The 21,125-nt window shown below is 49.0% G+C and overlaps 10 protein-coding genes across 10 annotated transcripts; 4 read left to right on the top strand and 6 right to left on the bottom strand.

The window, feature by feature from the left end:
* Positions 1 to 76: 76 nt before the first annotated feature.
* Positions 77 to 595, bottom strand: GL50803_0013539 (uncharacterized protein; the record flags this gene model as incomplete). The annotated part of the gene is made up of 1 exon (XM_001708371.1): positions 77 to 595. One exon carries the CDS (start codon positions 593 to 595, stop codon positions 77 to 79), a length of 519 nt encoding a protein of 172 aa, XP_001708423.1.
* Positions 596 to 681: 86 nt separating this feature from the next.
* GL50803_0060567 (putative Got1 family protein) lies at positions 682 to 1,068 on the top strand (the record flags this gene model as incomplete). The annotated part of the gene is made up of 1 exon (XM_038046225.1): positions 682 to 1,068. One exon carries the CDS (start codon positions 682 to 684, stop codon positions 1,066 to 1,068), a length of 387 nt encoding a protein of 128 aa, XP_037901908.1.
* GL50803_00103365 (uncharacterized protein) lies at positions 1,065 to 7,196 on the bottom strand (the record flags this gene model as incomplete). The annotated part of the gene is made up of 1 exon (XM_001708373.2): positions 1,065 to 7,196. The coding sequence occupies one exon, from the start codon at positions 7,194 to 7,196 to the stop codon at positions 1,065 to 1,067; it is 6,132 nt and encodes a 2,043-aa protein (XP_001708425.2).
* Positions 7,197 to 7,215: 19 nt separating this feature from the next.
* On the top strand, positions 7,216 to 7,470 carry GL50803_0014413 (DNA-directed RNA polymerase RPB10; the record flags this gene model as incomplete). Its single annotated transcript, XM_001708374.2, has 1 exon — positions 7,216 to 7,470. One exon carries the CDS (start codon positions 7,216 to 7,218, stop codon positions 7,468 to 7,470), a length of 255 nt encoding a protein of 84 aa, XP_001708426.2.
* A 41-nt stretch (positions 7,471 to 7,511) lies between these two features.
* On the top strand, positions 7,512 to 7,787 carry GL50803_007285 (uncharacterized protein; the record flags this gene model as incomplete). Its single annotated transcript, XM_038046326.1, has 1 exon — positions 7,512 to 7,787. The coding sequence occupies one exon, from the start codon at positions 7,512 to 7,514 to the stop codon at positions 7,785 to 7,787; it is 276 nt and encodes a 91-aa protein (XP_037901907.1).
* Positions 7,788 to 7,874: 87 nt separating this feature from the next.
* On the bottom strand, positions 7,875 to 8,756 carry GL50803_007287 (Small glutamine-rich tetratricopeptide repeat-containing protein; the record flags this gene model as incomplete). Its single annotated transcript, XM_001708376.1, has 1 exon — positions 7,875 to 8,756. The coding sequence occupies one exon, from the start codon at positions 8,754 to 8,756 to the stop codon at positions 7,875 to 7,877; it is 882 nt and encodes a 293-aa protein (XP_001708428.1).
* An 18-nt stretch (positions 8,757 to 8,774) lies between these two features.
* GL50803_00115338 (Ubiquitin-like protein) lies at positions 8,775 to 9,764 on the bottom strand (the record flags this gene model as incomplete). Its single annotated transcript, XM_001708377.1, has 1 exon — positions 8,775 to 9,764. The coding sequence occupies one exon, from the start codon at positions 9,762 to 9,764 to the stop codon at positions 8,775 to 8,777; it is 990 nt and encodes a 329-aa protein (XP_001708429.1).
* A 24-nt stretch (positions 9,765 to 9,788) lies between these two features.
* GL50803_00112962 (uncharacterized protein) lies at positions 9,789 to 12,143 on the bottom strand (the record flags this gene model as incomplete). The annotated part of the gene is made up of 1 exon (XM_038045660.1): positions 9,789 to 12,143. One exon carries the CDS (start codon positions 12,141 to 12,143, stop codon positions 9,789 to 9,791), a length of 2,355 nt encoding a protein of 784 aa, XP_037901906.1.
* Positions 12,144 to 12,518: 375 nt separating this feature from the next.
* GL50803_007296 (putative U2 small nuclear ribonucleoprotein A') lies at positions 12,519 to 13,076 on the bottom strand (the record flags this gene model as incomplete). Its single annotated transcript, XM_001708380.1, has 1 exon — positions 12,519 to 13,076. The coding sequence occupies one exon, from the start codon at positions 13,074 to 13,076 to the stop codon at positions 12,519 to 12,521; it is 558 nt and encodes a 185-aa protein (XP_001708432.1).
* Positions 13,077 to 13,106: 30 nt separating this feature from the next.
* GL50803_0060565 (Kinase) lies at positions 13,107 to 21,119 on the top strand (the record flags this gene model as incomplete). The annotated part of the gene is made up of 1 exon (XM_038046224.1): positions 13,107 to 21,119. The coding sequence occupies one exon, from the start codon at positions 13,107 to 13,109 to the stop codon at positions 21,117 to 21,119; it is 8,013 nt and encodes a 2,670-aa protein (XP_037901905.1).
* Between the last annotated feature and the right edge of the window lie 6 nt (positions 21,120 to 21,125).

The raw sequence follows: 21,125 nt of genomic DNA, 5'->3' as shown, positions 1-21,125 counted from the left end.
TTCCTTTTCCCGAGCCAGCTCGCAGGGCATCTTCCAAGTCCCAAAGAATAGCGTGGGCAGAAATTTACTTGTGCTCCTACTTGCCTTTCTCGATTTGCTTGAGAAGGTTGGCAATATACGCCTCCATCACGGGCTGCCCCTTTGCTGTGAACTTAAATCTGGCCTTCCGGGCCCGATTCCGCAGCTCTCTCTTTTCCTTTATAATTTGCTTTTCTGCTGCGATGCGTTCCTTTTCCAATGCAATCCTTCTCTGGCGCTCTTCAGACAATTTGATGGCGTGTTCATATGATGTCGGCTGTATCTCTGCTAACTCTCGAAGTCGCTCTTGGTTAGTCTTGTACATCTCCTCCTTGGATTTCTCGGACAAGACCTCAGTTTGCGAAGATTCTTGCGTTATCTGCTGCGCCTCCTGCGCCCGCTTCAGTTTCATTTGGACTTGGATCTGTTCCTTTATGCGGTGGTTCTCGAGCAGCTGTTTCGTAAAGTTCATGTCCCCCTCCTTGAGAGCTTGGGCATTCTTCTCCATGGCCCGGGTGACATCCTGGCGTTTGGAGTGGGCCCTGATGTATGCTGGATGTCTGCCACCCTTCCCCATTATCGGGCCTTGAGCCTCTGCCAATAAATCGAATGAGTGATAAATTGCAGTTTTTAAATTGCGTTGCACAGCGACCAAACTAGAAGATGCTGAACAGGATCCTGGACTTCCAGGACCGATCTGTTGGGCTCGTCCTCTTGGGGTGCGGGCTTATGTTCAGCGCTCTTGGCCTAGTGTTACTGCTGGACCGGGGCTTCCTTGCATTAGGTAACCTGGTATCAACAGCGGGCGTCATAATCTTTTTGAGTCCTTCCAGGTTTTATAAGCTCTTCTTGCGCGGGTCATCCTTGATCGCGACGTCACTATATATGCTCGGGTTGATTCTTGTTTTGTCACGCTACGTTGTAGTGGGCGGCGTGGTTCAGATGTTGGGCTTTTTGCTTTTGTTCAAGCCGTTTATGGCCATCTTTGGATTTTTGCTCAAAGGGCTTCCGCTTGTTGGGGGAATGGTAGCGGATACGGCCTCCTCTTAGACGTCATAGTCAAGAACATCTTCGATGACATTATATATTAGGCCTGTCATCCCCAGAATCTTACCGTTATGGCGAGCCAAGGCGGAGTTTCGTGCTACAAAGTGAAGAAATGTGTCTAAGGGAACATTGGCGGACGTATTAGTTGTCTGCTGGATCCAATATCTGCGACTCAGCATCTCTAGTTGATGCGCTCTGTTTTGGCAATTGCCATCGTCTTCTGTTATGACTAAGGAATGTAACTTGGTCACCACCGAGTTGTTAAGCTGTTCCTTTATGGATTCCAAAAATGCGTTATCGAAAATGTTATCTGAAATAGCTGCTTCAGGGCTTTGAGATACAAGCACCCCGGACTCGGATGTACTTGCCGCCTCCTGAAGAAGGTTCTCCAGATTGCACTTAAATTTTTCCTGATGGGCAGTATCGTTTACCGTGTCATATGCTTTGAGTACTTCAGCGAGGGGAATAAGACCGTTGATGAGTGTGTGCGACGACCCTAGCTCTTGAATCCCGCTAGAAGTCGCGCTAGTCCCTAGCTCAACAGTCTGATATGTTGCGTATTGTTTCCAGAGCCTATAGAGCTTAATGAAGCGACGGTAAATGGTGCCTACATTATACTGACCAAAAACATCAATAGATGTTCTAAGGATGATCGCCCTATTGAGGATGTCGGCCAATATTATTTTGTTGCTGGAGATCATGAGTGACCTCTCATTGGAAAAGACTAAGCCCTCAGCCAGTTCCACAACTTCAAATGGTGGAAGGCCACCCAACACTATGGGCATCAGAGGAGTTGCCTCTGTTTTCTGACCTAGTTCGAAATAGTTTCTAATGGGGTGTTTAGGCGGAAACAGCGTGCGCTCGACTCTCTTTTGCATACATCTGTACAGGTACCGTATGATAGCTTTAGGAAGCTGGACTAGGCCCCGAGGTGTGGATGTGATATGGCTGACCGTCCTCTTTGGGTTTTCTTCATATTTGTTCACATTTTCGTGCTTATTCTCACAGCCTATTCGAACGATATGAAGCATTTTCTCACGGAGGTTGGGCTTTTCTAGAGTGCAATCGCATAATGAGAATATCTTCCCCAAGATGTTCACCAGATGGGTCCCTCTCATATAGTATATGCCGTTAAACTCTGCATAGGCGCGCGATATAACAGTGCTCGACGTCAGTGGATTGAAGCTGGCCAGCTCACAAAGGATCTTGCCGTAGATGGAAATGTCGTTTATCACGGTCCGTATAAACTCCTTCAACTGCTCTGGAAGAAAGCTAGCTGTGATAGAGTTCTTGATAATTAGGCATGTGTATCTGCTTGCTTGTTCAATCATCGCGTGAGACTTAAGTGTCATTGCATAGTTAAGCTGATACTCTTTCCTAAAGAGCTGATCCAGTAAGTATTTTCTCAGTCTAATAAGCCCGATGTGTAAGAGGGAGCTGTGCCACCGAAAGTGGTCCTCATCCACATTTGTATGAATGCGAAGAGCAGATCCACTTCGGTGGGGATTGACGCCGGTTACGTATCCTGTGCGCAAAGCATCTACAAAACCATCCTCGAAAATGACGAGCTTTTCCTCGGCCATCATGTAGTTCATGGCACAGCTGTCGAAATAGCTGTGGAGGAATCGCCTAGCGGGGAAAAGCATCGTGTAGAAAAGGGTTGGCATGAGAGTTTCTGTCAAATTGCTCAGAGCCGCTGACTCGTGTATTGCTGCTATTCCACTCTGGGCTTGGGCTGTCAAATTAAGAAAGTCTGCGACACAGTTGGCACCCGGGTGGCCGTAATGCTCGGGACACTGGAACAAGAAAAGCTCGGCTATTTCTTCTGCTTGCTGAGTAAGGATTCTGTGCCCGATGTTGCTTGACAGCTTTGTTCTATACGAGTTGTTATCGTGTGAGGGCAACAAGGACGCCACTTGTAGATTGTTGGGATCCGTTAGACCGATCATGTTGATGACATCACGCTGAGTCAGCTTCTTATCTTCCGAAAAATGCTGGGACATGATTGCAGTTAAAATATAGTCCACTAGCAAAGGGGTGAAGTAAATAGTTATGTCTTTGGAGCTGCCAGTATTCTCAAGGGAGCTCTGCAACACCGCCATCAGCATTCCAATGGTTATGCAATTAGAAATAGCCTCGGTTTCTACTTGTAACTGCATGTAAAGACCGACGCGAATACTCAGAGTAACTAGCTGTGACGCTGGATCGAGTTTGAACGTAAGATCTGCGATCTGAGAGGGGCCGCTGAGAAACTCTTCCCCAGAGAATGAAAGGCTGTACAACAGAGAAGTTAGTCGCCAATCCAAGGAAACGACATCGCATATGTTGCAGGCAGATGAAAGGACCCTCCGAATACGATAGTAAAGCTCCGCATTTTCCGCGTCTATGTGCTTGTTGAGAAACATGGGCTCTGTAAATAGCGAAAACATTGCTTCATTCACCCTTAAGTCAGAACCATAGCATTGGCGGTCCCTGAGTATTTGCTCCTGTATCTTAGTGTGGGCCAGACTTGCTGAAGGAATATTATGGGAAGGAAGATAGAGGTTCATAGTGGGCCAACTTGGGAAGAGAGCTCGAGGAATGGTCTGGGATGGCATGTCGGTTTTGTTTATGAGGAGAGACTTGATGTAGAAGGTCTCATCCTCTACACACATTTCTAGGATTTTCTTCTTCTCAACTAGGCCAGCAGTTACCATTATTCCACCTCCAGACGTTGAGTAAGGAAGCTCTCCCCGCAAGAAACAAGGAGGTTGCATCGCTACAGAACGTTCTGTAGTACTTAGACCAACTATTCTTTCGTTCATCGTCGCTATTGAGTTCAAAAGGCGGGTCCCACTTATATCCATAAACACAAGCTGACCAGCCGCCATAACGACCGACGGAGAATATGCGTACGGGATCCTGCACGCTATCAACAATCTGATGAGCCGAATTTCTGCATCGATGATGTGGTTTTCGCTCTTGCATTCCCGTAGGTAAATCCGTGTGCCCGGCGGTTTTACCAGATCAGAGATATATTGAAACCCGTATGACGTTATATTATCGTATAGTAGTCTGGACTGAGAAATACAAACGCCTGTCAAAACACGTAAGGCCTTTATCTCGTTTTCTATTCTCCGGTTTATGGTGCTCTCTGCTAGAAGATCGACGACATTGAGCGAGCCGTTTAGGCACGAAGACATAAGAAGCATCTGGAGACAGAGCCGAGCAGAGACAGGTTTGGACGAAAACAGACTGCGCGTCTGAAAGTCTGTCAGCGAAAAGTCTTCGTAAATCTCATTATAAAGCGCTAAATCTGGAACACAGCCCGCTATCAGTAGGTGCTCTTCATCCTCATAAGAGTGCACACCAGTATCACATGACGACTTCTCATTTGCTTGAGTAGTCTGTCGTGTCTTGATTGTAGTTGAAAACGGAGTCGCGGAATCTAATTCTTGCTTGGGTGCTAGTGTGAAATGACAAGTACTCTTCCGCGAAGATATAGACCGATTTGAATAATCACATCGCAAAGACTTAGGAGGGAGCGACATCTTCTGTCGCGCCAGTTGAGTTTTGGATCCATACTTAGATCCTCTGGCATTTACCGTAAAGCTTCTACCTGGAGTGGAAGTATCACGGATTATGTTCCTCTCAGAAAAGAGACGATCACCCAAAGGACCTTTCCTTCCTCTTGCAAAAACTAGACACTTGGTTTCCGTTTGACTCGTAGAGTGCTCTTGCACCGAGTGGGATCTGTCGGGTGCTAGTTGAGATCCAAACTTAGTTATATGCTCATCATATTTAGACTCTGATAGAGGGTTATCAGACTTAGAGGACATCTTGTCCTTCTTTGCTGCTGAGTAGTATTGCATGTATAATAAACATCTTCTAGCTAAGTATCCGGATACAAACGTCATGTTTGGCAGTTGAAAGTAGTCTGATATGATGTTTCCAGCGGTGTGGTTCAAACAGTTGACGGCTGTAGCATAAAGATACTTACAGCCAGTGACAACATGAGCAGTCACAGAAGATCGTTCCAGGCCAAATAAGGCGACATATCCAAGTTCGTAAGCAAGTTCTCTGGGAGCTACTCGTGGCTCAGTGATAGTAAGCGTGATCGCAAATGCGATTATGGTATGAAAGAGTTGCGTATAGTGAGAAACAATTCTATCATCAATGGGAAACGGACAATACCAAAGGTTATTGCACGACTGTTGTGCGTATTTAGTCCATCCGTCTGTGAAACGACAAAGAGGGTCCTTCTTCACAACATCCTCTGTGGATACAAGGTAGCTTGCACGCGCACTCAAATAATCGACAAAATAAGATGTCAACGAAAGTGGCACTACCCTGATTCCAGACGTTTCTGTGCGGTGAAGGAAGGGAGCTAGCTTAGTGACGAGAGCATACATATCGCAAACTCTATGCATCCAGACCTTCTTACCAAGCATAGTTAACATTTCAGAAATTGCTATCTTATTCTCTTCCAGAAGACAAGTAGTTGGCTGAGCGCTAACATTAGAGCTAAAGTGATACTCCTTGCCGAGGATGTCTAACGATGGAAGAGACAATTCTGAAAGAGTGATCTGGCTGTGGTTTTCTGTGGCCTTAGTCCTGTTTGTCAAATTCTCTAGGATATCGGCTACAAAGCAGCTATTTGTAGTATTCGCATCCAAAAAGTCACAAATAGCGTCTTTTATCAGCTGGTGACAATCAGGTAACACACCCTCAATAAAGTGTTGCATGGCTACCAGCATAGTGTTTTCGGCGACGTCTTTTTCCCTTTTCCGAGAAACTCCGAGAGAATTAGTTTCTGTGAGGGAATAAAGGATGGATTCAGGCGTGGGCTCAGAAGACCGTATAATGTAGTCGGTTGTTGTAAGCCTTTGCCATCTGGAGAATAGTAACTTAGCTCCTGATGTAGAAAGCTGCTCCGTGATGTTTCGGTGCCCCTTGGTCACAATCATTAGGCTTTGTAGATCATCAGGAGTGAATGTGTCTAGAACAGTGATCACGCGTGCAGAATTATCTTGGAGGATATTCTGCAATTTTACCCGGACAATCTCATGAAAAATCGGTTCGTACTCGGGAATGACTTCGATACCTTTCTCCGTTAGCTCTTCGCAGATCAGTTTGGTAAGTATGGATAAATCGGGAAAGTCTGGAGACGCATCAACCTCAAGAATGTTGCATATCAAAAAGGCCTGCTCATAGGATATGGTTCGTATCTCTCCCCACGAACGTTTTTTCAAGAAGTTCGTTGAATAATCAACCCACTTTTCACGTGTCAGGGGAGGTGTGAAATCCTTTCTTCGAATGAATTGAGCGACAGAGTCAAACACGCTGCATGGAAGCATGTTCTCAAGGAGGCGAATTGACTCCTGCTTATGGTCTATTGTGAGAAGGGGAGTGTCCTCGGCTGAGTCCTTAAGTGTGCTTGGTATTTTAGAATCACAAGCAGTGTTGCCGGAAGAACCCTCAGTGCGGTCAACGTCTTCAATCATCGCCGTGGTTACAGCAATCGTATTGAGTTGCTTCATAAGATGATCTTTTGCTCGTACCTGAGCTAACTTGTCGAATTGGCCAGTGCATTTGGGTCCTCCGTTGGCCGACATAGTTCCCACGCCCTTCAAACGTATATCTGCGATTTCATGGAGGACATGGGTACTCAAGCGTTTCTTTGCACGTGGCATTGCAGGGCCATTAGTATTTGGGATGCTCCGCCCGAAGTTCTTGTTCAGCTCATCGTGCTCGTCCTCTGAATAGTCATCAAAAACGCCTGTCTCAAGAAGCTCCGTCACATGATAGAGTCCGGGAAAGTGATGGATATCGAAAAGGGTCCTGAAGAGAAAGCGCTTCTTAATGCTAGAAACAGGGAGGCACGGTAAAATATTACAAGGGAGCATATAGTAATAAGCAATTGGCTCTATGTTATTGATGGCAGCTGCGTAGAATTCAGGCAGAGGTGGGTCCGATTGTCGCTCTCGTTGAAAGTCCTTGCGTAGATTGAGCGCCATTTCACAGATCCTTATGCAGTTCTGGTGAAGGGTATGCTCTATGCATCGAGCACGGATATCCCCGCCGTATACATGGCTCAGGCGGCTGGCAACCTGCCTAGAGAGAGTCAAGGGAGCTGTGTCAGGGAGGGCCATTCCTATGCACCAAAAAATAATGATCATCCCTGTTCGGTGCTTCACCTGCGGGAAGGTCATTGGAAGTCTATACGAGAAATACCTTAAGCTTTTAGGAGAATACGGAGCAGAAGAAAGTGGAAGCTCAGAGACTCCTGCTAAGCGGGCGCTGGATGAACTCGGCCTTACTCGCTATTGCTGTCGGCGTATGCTCCTCACGCATGTTGACCTGATTGATGACCTTCTTCTCTACACCCCCAAGGCAAGACAGGCCCGTGCGGCGGAGCAGAAGTAAACTGCGGAGTTTCATTAGAGATGGAAGATGTATAAAAACAAATGCCGCCATTCATTATCCAGCAGACCAAAAAGGAGGCTTCTGCCCCAAAGCCGGACATGTTGGTACAGATTCGGGGAACACCAAGGGATGACGACATCGTTATTAACGGACAGGTGTATCGCTTTCTAAAACCGAGCGATTACTCTTGCGCCGTTGAAAATCAGGAGGTGACACGCTCGTGGGCAATTCCGGTTTACCCCTCTCGTAGCTGTAAGGATGTCAGCATCCCAGAGCTTTATAATCTACTGCAGGATAGTGAGTACCAATCTTTATAGCCAATTTTATGTGCTCAAACGGCCGCTTGAAGGCAGCTCGTACCGAATTGTTTAGGCAGAAAACAAGGAGTGAACCACATTCACTTGTCACGAGTACATACCCGAGGGTGGAGAGTTCGCTCCGCCTCCTCCGAAAAGTCCACCAAGTCCACCGAGCATGCTAGAAAGCTGTGGCCCAAGCTTTTGGACGAGGCGCTGGAAAATAGGGGCTAGTTCCGGGTCTGACATGGCGCCCATAATGGCCATTGGATTCGAGTTAACTTTAGATAAAAGGTCAGCCACCTTGGGGTTTTGCATCAAGGCGATAATTTCAGGATCATCCCGAAGCTGCGAAAAGAGAGGGTTATTGGCAAGTGCTGAGAGGTCAGGGGTGGCTTGTTCAGGACGGCCCTCGCTGACACGATCACGGGCTTCGCGATACTTCGGATTGCTAGGGTCTGCCGTCAGGGCCTGGCTGTACGCCCTGTACGCCTCAGGCTTATTACCAGCACTCTCACGGATATTCCCGAGGCGGAACCACGCCTTGTGGTAGCTTGGACAAAGGCGCACACTCTCCTCGCAGTCCTTGGCAGCAAGAGCGGTCTCCTCCTCGGCCTTCAGGCCCAGGCGCGCGGCGGCCCGGTTGGCGAAGTAGACGGCGCGCTGGTCTGGGGGCTCGTTGTTCGCGGCCGAGACCTCGATCGCCTGGGTGAAGAGCCGGATCGCCTCCTGGAAGTCCTCCGCCTTGAAGGCGGCGTTGCCCTGCGCCTTGAGCTCGCTGGAGCTTGTGCTGGAGACCGCCGGCGCCTTCGCCCCGCTCAGGATCTGCTCCAGGTCGCCGTTGCCGTGCCTGACGTCCTTGAGTCCGAAGCAGTCCCGGAGGCAATCGATGGCGACGTCCAGGTTGTCGGTGTCCTCAACGGCTTGCGCAGCCCTGAGGTAGAGGAGGTACTCGACGACGAGCCTCTTGGCGGCCAGCCTTGTCGTCATCTATTTTTAAGCAGTCGTTCACTCCCTCTCAAAGTACTCTCGCTGGTCCATGATCACAGAAACCACCGCGTTCATGTCGCGCCCGAGCCTGACATATGCCTCCCTCACCCGGTTGTAGTTCAGGTCGCCACCACAGATCCCGATGATCGTGGCGATGTTGTCCTCGTCGTCCGCGGTCAGCGGAGGGGGCTGCTCTGCAGGCTGCGGCGGCGCCCTTTCCCTTGGAATAAGGATCCCTCTCCCGGCCATCCCTGCCTCGATCATGTTCAGGTAGAGGTGGAGCACCTCAAGGAGCAAGTCGCGATCCTCGTTGAATCTCAGCACCAGATTGGGGCTCCAGTCGGATATCTGGGTTGTAAACATCTCCAAGAAGTTCGGTGTCTGGAGTATCTGCTCTAGCTCCTCGGTGCTGTACATGTGTGGTCTGTGGCTGTGTCTGGCCGCGCCCATGTGCCGGAGGGTGTCCTCGAGATCCTCTTCTGTCGGATCTTCGGCGATGATGGCAGCTGCCAGATCCATGTTGTTATTAGCCAGCTCGAGCGATATCTGCGCCAGCCGTGGCCTACAGGAAAAGGTCTCTACTAGCTGTGCGACGAGGTCCGAGTTGTTGCTAACTGGGTCTAGTTCTAAGGCATCTGAATTGGATCCGGACGAGGAGTCTTGCACCTCAGCATGAGGATCTCGCGAAGCAGCCGATTCAATTTGCCGGGCCTGCGCGACCCCTGCGGCAGAACTGCTGGGAGGCGCTTCAAGGATCCTTCCGCGAGGTTTAGCCTGAGTGAATACTACGGTATCCTGAGTGATATTTGGAACCTTCGACAGTAGAATACCGTCATCATTCAAGATAGATGCGTTGAGAATGAGACGGATGGTGGGCGCCTCTGCGGAGATGGCCTCAGCAACCTTCTTCCGCAGATCGCCGACGGTGCTATCTGGAAAAAACTCGAATGTCCTTGGCTCGAATTCCTTCACTGTGGACCTAACCGCGATCCTGATGCAATCAGACATTTTTTGTTTGCATAGACTAATAATTCACTTTATCTCAGAGGGTGCGGTCACGGTTATCTCACCGGAGTAACAATCCGTTGTGCTCTGTGAGTGCCGATTGCTCTGCGGAACCATTTCCAGCGCCCTGACAAATGAACGGTTAGAGCGTAGGGCCTTGTTAGCATACTGTGTATCCTCGCCTGCCACAAACTCTAACCCTAAGAAGTCGGCCATTTCGACATTGTTTGCTGATGTTTCATGCCTAGACGCGAGGTGCGGCGCCTTCGACTGCGCTCGGCTCTTAGGCTTGAAAGCATTTGCTGCATGTAAATCCCCAAGCTGCCTTTCCTCTCTTCCGCAGGCGGCAGTGTTTTTCCGAGCAGGTAAAGAAACATCGCCAACTGATTGATGCCTTGCTGACAACTCAAGTTTGTTCTGAGACATATTGCCTTGAAGCTTACTCCCGTTATTAGGTAGGATGTTTCCCCCTTGAGACCTATTAGAAGTTAGTGAATTCTTGACTGTCGGGACGATTTCTTCTTGAGTTGAGCAGGAAACTACATCCCTCGCCGAAGCAGAAAGGTGACCTTGCTTGAGTGAGGCACCAAGCTCGCCTGCAATAGAGCTGCCACTCAGACGTGTACACGCAAGATTAGCTGAGCTATCGTTTTGACAGATGATGATAGAATGGCTCTCCCCTTCTGTGTGAGGAAACTCAACAATGGTGTCCCGGCCGGAAAAGGAAACCCGGTCCTTTGTGGAAGTCGCTGGTTGCCCTTTAGCTCGTTTCTCGACCGCTTCAACACCTGCACTGGCCATGTTCTGCTTGCTAGTGTACCTGCTCTCCGAAAATAACTCACCAGAGGTAACATTAGCATCATCCTCACTCATCGATGAAGTGGAATGCTGAGTCTCGACCTGCGATAGCCTGACATGTCGGCTTTCAAGGCAGTCAGCCGTAACAACTGTGTGGCCAAGCTTACTCAGGTGCTTCCCGTCGAAGTCGACGCTTTTGTTTTGCCGTAAGATGGACTGAAAGTTGGAATTGCGTAGTATGGAAGAGTTAGACAGCGCATGTCGCACACTCTGCTGAGATGAAGGATTGTCCGCGTCACATGTCCTTGGCGTCTTTGCACTAACTCTGAATTCATTGGTAGTCGTGGCACTATTTTGTGATAGAGATGTTCTGCTCAGCGAGTAGGGATCTTTGCTTTCCTGCCCCAGCGGAAGCGTGACCAGGCTTATGTTGCTATCGCTGGAGGGTGTCTGTGGGAGGAGAGGGGCCGGACGCAGACGCTGAAAATCTGTTGAATGAGGTGCTCTGTCGCTATAGACTGGTGGTGAAGCTACTGAATCCCCTGTCAGAGGGAGAGTTGGCGGTATATAAATGGGGGTTATAGAAGTGTTTTGCCTGTCGTTCCTCATGTTGCTAAGCGGAACGTGCTTCGGTATCTGAGTATCCTTGTAAATCGTAGAATCTTCTGTCAGGTGGCTTTCATTCTTTACATCCAAGTCAATCACTGTGGTCGAGGAAGCATGCGCCGAATGGACATCGCCGGGGTCTTCCGACGAGGAATCCGAATAGTAATAGTAAGACTCTTCGTCGCTCTCCATTGAGTTGTAGTCCAGTTGACTGTGGTCACTGTCCTTCTTCTTGCTAACTGGTTCCTGTTTTTGCGCAGCAGGAAGTGTTGCCCTGGACTGAGTAGACGACGTAGTAATGGGCATTATGTCGGGCATTTTTCCGGTGATGATAGGGAAAACCCGGGTAGCTTTTGGCCGAGTAGACTCTGACTTGGCAGAGTTTGTTACAGGGAAGGGCAAGCTTGCTATCTGCGTGATTAGGGGGAGCTGAGTATATGGCACCTTTTTCAACGGCAATGACACTGATGTTGCATTTTGCAGGGTCGTCAGTCGGTTTGGAGACACAATGACGGGCGCGGGCTGTACATCTGGGCATAACGGAATTGATCGTTTTGTCGAGATCGACTCTGATGTATTTAGTGGAAACTTTACAGACTGTTCCTGCAAACAAGAAGGGTCTTGAGCATTAGTTGTTCGACGCGCAGAGCTCACGTGCATCCTATACCGACGATCCTTACTTGATGTAATTCGGGGCGCCCCCTGTAATTGGTACGGAGGAACAAGTTTTGGTACGGAAGTTCGGAACGGGATAGCCGAGCTTATCTCACTAGCTTCGTCTTGCTTAGTTCGTCCAAGAGTGAAGCAAATATTCCCAAAGTTTTCCGGAAATTTCGTTGAAGGAATGACAATAGAGAGTGGAGGCGGGCGGAAGCTGGAAGAGTCACTAACAGTGCAATCGCTAGTAACCCTACTAAGAGAGAAGTTTGCTGGGCGAGCCGGCTCATTCGGCATGTGGAGGGATATACTTGAGCCCATAGAGACGCCAGCGGCTTCAGGAATGGGCAAGCCACCAAGCTGATTCTGAGAAGCACCGAGCCCCACCTCCCTCTCGGATCCGTTAGACTTAGACTGTCTTTCTATTTCCCGAGAAGACTTCTCGTTACACACAGCACTACAGGAGGCTACTTTTACCTCTGCAAGGTCTGGCCTAAACGAGTCGGCACTTTTCACCTCTTCCACGTTGTTTAGGGCTGTTGCGTGACCTGCGCATGTCTCTTGGCGGCCTTCAAAGGACGACGTTTTGCTAGTCACCTCCTTACACTCTTCAAGAGACGGCGGCGCGTCCGAGTCCAGCGCGGAAATCTGTCCGCTGCGCCCCAGCTGAACGACACTTCGAAGGTATTTACAAAGCTAGACATTGAGATTGTTATCTCGCACTAAACTAACAGCCCCCAGCTTTACAAGCTGCTCGGCGTCTCTCCGCTCACGAGCAGTTACAGGGATGTTATCCAGCTTGGTGATCTGAGGGAGATTGTGGACGATCCATGGTCGAAAGTTCTTCTGTGCAACTAGTGGATTTCCGTGAATTGTCAAGGATGTTAAGAGAGAAAGTGACGACAGGGGAGCTAGATCCCTGACGTCCTGGATACGATTCCCCTGTAGATATAAAATGCGTAAGTTTGGGAAATTCGCCAATTCAGTAACGGTGGTGATTTTATTGCAGGATAGATCCATCATGCACAGCCGCTCCGGATACCATATTGCAGCGTCGACAAGGGTAGTGATCCCAGATAGCGTGTTGAGCTCGCAATTTGCAATGCGGAGTCCCTGGTCCCCAGGTCGCGGTTTCTTAGCGTCCTGGACCTTAACCGGCTTGCGAGTCTTGCAATTGGACTCTTCCTCCACAAGCTCCTGAGGAGACTTGACGTCTATATTGGAAAAGTCAACGATTCCGAGGCGCTGAGTCATATTTAGTTTTGAACCAAAAAAGTTACCCTAATGACTTCAGATCTTGAGTTGGATAAAGATACCGAGGGGCGGATATCGATGTTCAGTAAGTTTGTGGAGGATTCCATTCAAGAGATGTTTGCATATCTGCTGAGCCGGGAGCACCGGCTCAAGGAAGCGCAGATAGGAATGTTTGAGCATCTCATTGAAGAGGCGTCGCAGCAACTGCTTAGCCCAGAGCGCTGCAAGCAGTACTCCAGCCAACGCCCCCTTCTCAATGATCTCTCTTCAGAATTGAACCCCTATACTTCTAAATCTCTAAATGACGCCATTCAAAATGGCGAGGCACTACCCAGACTAAATGATGATAGTGAACAGGTACACAAGGAGCGCTATCTAACTATCATGAATTCTCTGGCACTGTCGGACACTCAGCAGATTTCACTGACTGACTTCATGAACACGATTTACATACGTGAATCGTTTCTTTTGCGTTCTCGGCGGTCTGGTATTTCAATGGACTACTTCTACCTTTTAAAGGACATTGGCTCTGGCGCTTATGCGTCTGTCCACCTTGTGAAGCACAAGTTTTCGGGTCAGCTGTTCGCCCTCAAGAAAATCAACAAGAGCAAGATGAAAAATCTTTCAGACAGAATACGTCTTCGCATAGAGCGCTGCATAATGATGCGCATTCGCTCGTCTTTCATCGTCGGCCTCCACTATGCGTTTTACGACGATGAAAACATATACTTTGTTATGGACTATGCTGCTGGAGGTGATATGAAATCTCTTCTGGACATAGTCGGGAGTGTCAGCGAAGGCTGGGCCAGGAGATGGTTTGCAGAAATAGTTTGCGCTGTTTTAACTTTACACGGTCATATCGCACATCGAGGGGAAAGGCATCTGGATCTGCACCAGAACCAGCCTAATGCAGAGGTAGTGAATGAAATCATGGCAGATGAGGCCAGGCGTGAGGCAAATAGTCACTACCATTCCTCCAGCAGCTCCGACTCCAATTCTTCAGAATCCAATGACTTGGTAGCCTCTGCCAAGACTAGCGAAGTATCGTCTCACTTCACCGACAGCATCTTGTTTGAGATTCAAGCCAAAGCCTCCGTGCGCTCAGAGAGTGCGCAACCTAAGGTTTCCTTGCCTTTGGGGTCGTCACCCATTCTTTCAGAATCTCAGCGATCAGCAATAAGTAGCCTACAAAAAGCAAAACTTGCCCTTAAGAATTCTAGGGCCAATACAAATAAGATCCCAGCCTTTTCCACAAGCAAATCAGCTCCGCTACCGAATGCTTCACTCCACCAAGTATCATTTGACAAGATGCTTCTCAGATTTGCAATACCTCCAATTCCTCCTCCGGTGGTCGATGTCACGCCCATGAACCTTGTGGAAAAAAGCGACATTTCGAATCTCATCCCCCCTGTTCCTCTTATCTTTTCCAGCAAACAGTCCAAACAGGGTCCAAAGCCTGTCGTCCAGAGATCGTTACTGAGTCGCATGGAAACTGCTCCCACCACCGATCCCGACGACTCCAGCTCCTCATCGAAACAAAATCAGAACTCTAGCCATCTTTTGTCAAGTAAGCGTTGTCCCTTGCATACCTCTTCGGAAACGCCCTCTAGTTCTATACAACGAGGCTCTGCTAGCATTTCAGAAAATGCTACATCTACTCTGAGCGGACCGTTGTCTGGACTCACTCAGGCCTCCTTCTGGCAGCCCGAATCCGAGGACTGTATAGAGGTCGCAACCCCGGCTGAAAATGTAGAGATAACGGAGGCAAGCTTCTTAGATGGACGCGATGCCGACTCCTCCTTCATATTAGCATCTAGGACTCGCGTTGAGAATAGTTCACAAAGAAATCTGCTAGTCCCCGGGCTTTCCTCCCCTGCTCTTAGTCGGCCGATGATGATCAGTGCGCTGCCTCCAGAACAATCTGGGGCTGCTTCTTTAGATAGTACAACCATGCAGCATCTGCCTAATCCAGTAATAAATGGATCTCGAATTCCGTTACATCCTCTTCCTCCTGAGCGTTTCAACCTGTCCGGCACTACTGCGCAGAATCTGTCCCGTACGCAATCGTCAGGACATACCGCGTCTCTTTCCACGACAAATGTTCTCAGGAACCAGCAACCTGCAGCCAAGTCGGCGGCTCCTAAGCAGTCACAGCTGAGAGTGGATCCTCATCTCTCGCAAGCTTTACCACCAAAACCTCCTGCACCTCCGCAAAATCTTCCCTGTGACGAGTCTAAGCAACTCATCGATATCTTTGTGCATAGAGATCTCAAGCCGCTTAATTTCCTCTTCCGTGATGATGGTCATATTCTCTTAGCGGACTTTGGGCTTGCAGAGCAGCTTCCATCCGTTGACGAGGGTGCTTCTCCTCTTATCGAGGCTGTCAAGGTATCCGAAAAGCAGACCAGCACCACGAAGATTTCTTCAACAAGAGAAACAAGCTCCCTACTGGTTGGAGAACGTGAGATAGTTGGCACCGTTGAATATATGGCTCCAGAAATCTTCAATGCACCGGCCTATGGGCGGTCGGTGGACTACTGGGCCCTCGGGCTCATATTATATGAGCTGCTGACCGGCGAAGTTGCTTTTGTTGCATCGACTCCTGACGAGCTAGTGCAGCGATTGGCTGCTATAAAGACAGAAGAGGACTATGATAAGTGTGTGTCTCGGCCTGACTTCATCAGCGACGAAGCTTGGGATCTGATCCACGGCCTCATGGCCCACCCTACCAAGCGATACGGATGCTCGGAACACTTGCACTCGCTTATGGATCATCCCTTTTTCACTCGTGGATACTCGCGAAATCAGATTCTCAACTATCAAACGCCCGAGCTCCAAGAACTCATTTATGCATACAAGAGTTACGAAGAAACAGAAGCAGTTGAGCACACTAATGAGCCCTTCCAGTTCGATGAGGACCTTCTCGATCGCCTTCCAGTCTATCCCGACGAAGAGTTTCTATATACGCTTCCCACCCACTGGAGACCTCGCATAAACAACGACGCCGATCTGAAGCTTTTCAATGAGCGCGAACTAAAAATTTGTGGGATTGTTGCCAGTAACAATGGTCGGTATCAGGCTGAATCACTTTCCGAGCCAGACACAGAAAACGACTCAACCTCTTCTGACCCGGTGCTGCTGGTTCCTCGCAGTCGTGATGGAAACCTCTCCAGTCGTATGAGTGTACGCAGATCCGTCCACGCTACTAAAAAACTACGTGAAATACTTCGCCATGTTCCAGTTGAGACCTATAAGAAGGCCCGCGTTCGAGCAGAAGATTCTGGCGCCTACTCGTCTGTATACCGTCATACTGCTGGTGGCGGGCTGGACGAGAGTCTTGCTCCTTCAAACGTGTCTTCCTTTTCTATAGATTATTTAGCCGACGCGGCTAGCGTCACAAAAGACCTTTCTCGTGACACCTTCTCGTCTACTTCAAGGACAGGTCGCTTAGACGATACTAAGACCAGAACTGTCGGGTCATCGTTAAACAACATGGTCTGTAACATTTCTAACAGCCCTTTGGCTAACCAGACTTGCGACTTTCCTAACCACATTCGATACAACTCTGAAGACTCAGACAATCAGAGCTTGATAGAAGACGAGGGGGTTCGTAGTCAAAACGTTACAGACCTTTACTCCCTCTCCAGCAAGACTGAGTTGATTGGGCTGGATTCTTTGGAGACAGCAACATCAAGCCTTTCCAAAGTAAAAATGGCATACAATCGATCCGTAGCTGCGCCACACATGATTGTAACGGACGATTCGGATCAAAACAGGACATTTACAACAGACGAGGAGGACCACCTCAAAACCATATCTCGGGTTTCGTCAAAGAGTAGCATCACGACCTTGCTCCCAGCGTCAGATGACGAGCACCTTTTTGCCTCTCTTGTAGAGATCATTTTGCAATTAGGCCTAGATTTGGATACTGAAGACATGGAAAGCTCCGCAGAAGAGGCTATGGTAGGTTTGAAGTCGTTTGCCCTTTTAACTATTGTTAAAGATGCACATTATAATATCCCACCTTGTACTTTTAACACCGTAGTTCAATCTCTCCAGACCACCTCCTGTCTGAAAGATGGCAGAGGCGTCACAGGGGTTCCTACGAGCAAGGATAGCTCGCTCTTAAAACATGGACAGATCTATTCAACTTCCCGCCTCAGTGGCTCCGTGTTTAGTTACGATTCTAAACCTCCTATTAGGACCATATCCGGACATATTTTTAACGAAGGTGATGCACCGCAGAATTCCGCAGATATGCCTCTATCTTCTGCAGTTACTTTGCCCGATCCATGCACGCAGGCAATGGGGCAAACTTCGGGGGTTTGCTCTGACTCTTTTGATGTTCAAAGTTTCCGCTCCGTGCCCCTTTCTGTGATGAGTCGTAGTGTTGATATTAAGCTTATTCATATTCGGGAAAAGATGCTGACCCTTTCTAACAAGTACTTACCCAACTTGTTTGCCTCCTCACTAGAATCCCAGAAGGTTGCATCTCCCATCAGCAAAGACGGTGTCTCTTCTACGTCGTGCACTCCCTACAATAAGTGTACTTGTGCAACAAATACTAGATCTGGCGCAGTTTTCGATTGGAGACATTACACAGGCTTCGTTACCTGCATTCCAAATGCCCCCTACATATCACTAGAGGCGCAAGTAGGCTATGCACTGGGGGCGGCTGCGTCTCTGGCCATTCATCTTTCTCAGCTTGGTCCGAAAGTCTTGAAGGATCGCGACTCTGTGTTCACCTCCTCCCAGAATATAAGCACTGCCTCCATAAGTATCTTATCTTCTCCGATGCCAAGCTGCTCACCACAATACGATGACGATGAGCTGGGTGCGGTAGCGTTGAGTGATGCTTCATCGTGTCCATCGCTAACCTCCCTTGTTTTGCGGATTGAGTCCGTTTCTTCCTCCACGTCACAGCTTTGCGAAATCCCTGGTCTGGATGATGTACCTGAATCCTCGATGGTGGACTGCACACGCGCCCCAGTCGATGCATGCCAACAACGAGCTAATATAACCTGCAACGAACTCAGCCAACGCTCCACCTCATCACTCAAGTCTCTCTATGAAGCTGCTATTGAATCCTCGTTTTTACTTCCCACGCCCCTAAAGGGCTCGTTCTATAGGGAAAACACAGGCTCTCTAATCGAACTGCGTATAGACACGCTAGTTAAGAACCTTCCCAAAGACCAGAATCACTCTGTCAAGGGGCTGGGGTATGCTCTCTCGCAAACAAGTTCTCCCAATGAACTTCAAGCTTTCATAGACACCGAAGTTCGAACAGAAGGAACCCCAGAGAGTATAGGGATTTTGGGGCAGAAGACGATTACAAGCTCATTTGAAAGGCGCAGCGGACAGATTTCCGCGCTGGACTCGGACGCGCCGCCGTCTCTTGAAGAGTGTAAGGAGGTGACTAGCAAAACGTCGTCCTTTGAAGGCCGCCAAGAGACATGCGCAGGTCACGCAACAGCCCTAAACAACGTGGAAGAGGTGAAAAGTGCCGACTCGTTTAGGCCAGACCTTGCAGAGGTAAAAGTAGCCTCCTGTAGTGCTGTGTGTAACGAGAAGTCTTCTCGGGAAATAGAAAGACAGTCTAAGTCTAACGGATCCGAGAGGGAGGTGGGGCTCGGTGCTTCTCAGAATCAGCTTGGTGGCTTGCCCATTCCTGAAGCCGCTGGCGTCTCTATGGGCTCAAGTATATCCCTCCACATGCCGAATGAGCCGGCTCGCCCAGCAAACTTCTCTCTTAGTAGGGTTACTAGCGATTGCACTGTTAGTGACTCTTCCAGCTTCCGCCCGCCTCCACTCTCTATTGTCATTCCTTCAACGAAATTTCCGGAAAACTTTGGGAATATTTGCTTCACTCTTGGACGAACTAAGCAAGACGAAGCTAGTGAGATAAGCTCGGCTATCCCGTTCCGAACTTCCGTACCAAAACTTGTTCCTCCGTACCAATTACAGGGGGCGCCCCGAATTACATCAAGTAAGGATCGTCGGTATAGGATGCACGTGAGCTCTGCGCGTCGAACAACTAATGCTCAAGACCCTTCTTGTTTGCAGGAACAGTCTGTAAAGTTTCCACTAAATACATCAGAGTCGATCTCGACAAAACGATCAATTCCGTTATGCCCAGATGTACAGCCCGCGCCCGTCATTGTGTCTCCAAACCGACTGACGACCCTGCAAAATGCAACATCAGTGTCATTGCCGTTGAAAAAGGTGCCATATACTCAGCTCCCCCTAATCACGCAGATAGCAAGCTTGCCCTTCCCTGTAACAAACTCTGCCAAGTCAGAGTCTACTCGGCCAAAAGCTACCCGGGTTTTCCCTATCATCACCGGAAAAATGCCCGACATAATGCCCATTACTACGTCGTCTACTCAGTCCAGGGCAACACTTCCTGCTGCGCAAAAACAGGAACCAGTTAGCAAGAAGAAGGACAGTGACCACAGTCAACTGGACTACAACTCAATGGAGAGCGACGAAGAGTCTTACTATTACTATTCGGATTCCTCGTCGGAAGACCCCGGCGATGTCCATTCGGCGCATGCTTCCTCGACCACAGTGATTGACTTGGATGTAAAGAATGAAAGCCACCTGACAGAAGATTCTACGATTTACAAGGATACTCAGATACCGAAGCACGTTCCGCTTAGCAACATGAGGAACGACAGGCAAAACACTTCTATAACCCCCATTTATATACCGCCAACTCTCCCTCTGACAGGGGATTCAGTAGCTTCACCACCAGTCTATAGCGACAGAGCACCTCATTCAACAGATTTTCAGCGTCTGCGTCCGGCCCCTCTCCTCCCACAGACACCCTCCAGCGATAGCAACATAAGCCTGGTCACGCTTCCGCTGGGGCAGGAAAGCAAAGATCCCTACTCGCTGAGCAGAACATCTCTATCACAAAATAGTGCCACGACTACCAATGAATTCAGAGTTAGTGCAAAGACGCCAAGGACATGTGACGCGGACAATCCTTCATCTCAGCAGAGTGTGCGACATGCGCTGTCTAACTCTTCCATACTACGCAATTCCAACTTTCAGTCCATCTTACGGCAAAACAAAAGCGTCGACTTCGACGGGAAGCACCTGAGTAAGCTTGGCCACACAGTTGTTACGGCTGACTGCCTTGAAAGCCGACATGTCAGGCTATCGCAGGTCGAGACTCAGCATTCCACTTCATCGATGAGTGAGGATGATGCTAATGTTACCTCTGGTGAGTTATTTTCGGAGAGCAGGTACACTAGCAAGCAGAACATGGCCAGTGCAGGTGTTGAAGCGGTCGAGAAACGAGCTAAAGGGCAACCAGCGACTTCCACAAAGGACCGGGTTTCCTTTTCCGGCCGGGACACCATTGTTGAGTTTCCTCACACAGAAGGGGAGAGCCATTCTATCATCATCTGTCAAAACGATAGCTCAGCTAATCTTGCGTGTACACGTCTGAGTGGCAGCTCTATTGCAGGCGAGCTTGGTGCCTCACTCAAGCAAGGTCACCTTTCTGCTTCGGCGAGGGATGTAGTTTCCTGCTCAACTCAAGAAGAAATCGTCCCGACAGTCAAGAATTCACTAACTTCTAATAGGTCTCAAGGGGGAAACATCCTACCTAATAACGGGAGTAAGCTTCAAGGCAATATGTCTCAGAACAAACTTGAGTTGTCAGCAAGGCATCAATCAGTTGGCGATGTTTCTTTACCTGCTCGGAAAAACACTGCCGCCTGCGGAAGAGAGGAAAGGCAGCTTGGGGATTTACATGCAGCAAATGCTTTCAAGCCTAAGAGCCGAGCGCAGTCGAAGGCGCCGCACCTCGCGTCTAGGCATGAAACATCAGCAAACAATGTCGAAATGGCCGACTTCTTAGGGTTAGAGTTTGTGGCAGGCGAGGATACACAGTATGCTAACAAGGCCCTACGCTCTAACCGTTCATTTGTCAGGGCGCTGGAAATGGTTCCGCAGAGCAATCGGCACTCACAGAGCACAACGGATTGTTACTCCGGTGAGATAACCGTGACCGCACCCTCTGAGATAAAGTGAATTATT

This window comes from Giardia intestinalis, chromosome 4, assembly GCF_000002435.2.
Source record: "Giardia intestinalis strain WB C6 chromosome 4, whole genome shotgun sequence".
Taxonomy (NCBI): domain Eukaryota; phylum Fornicata; order Diplomonadida; family Hexamitidae; genus Giardia; species Giardia duodenalis.
The sequence above is the reverse complement of the archived record's forward strand: the minus strand, read 5'-3'. Positions and strand labels throughout refer to the sequence as shown.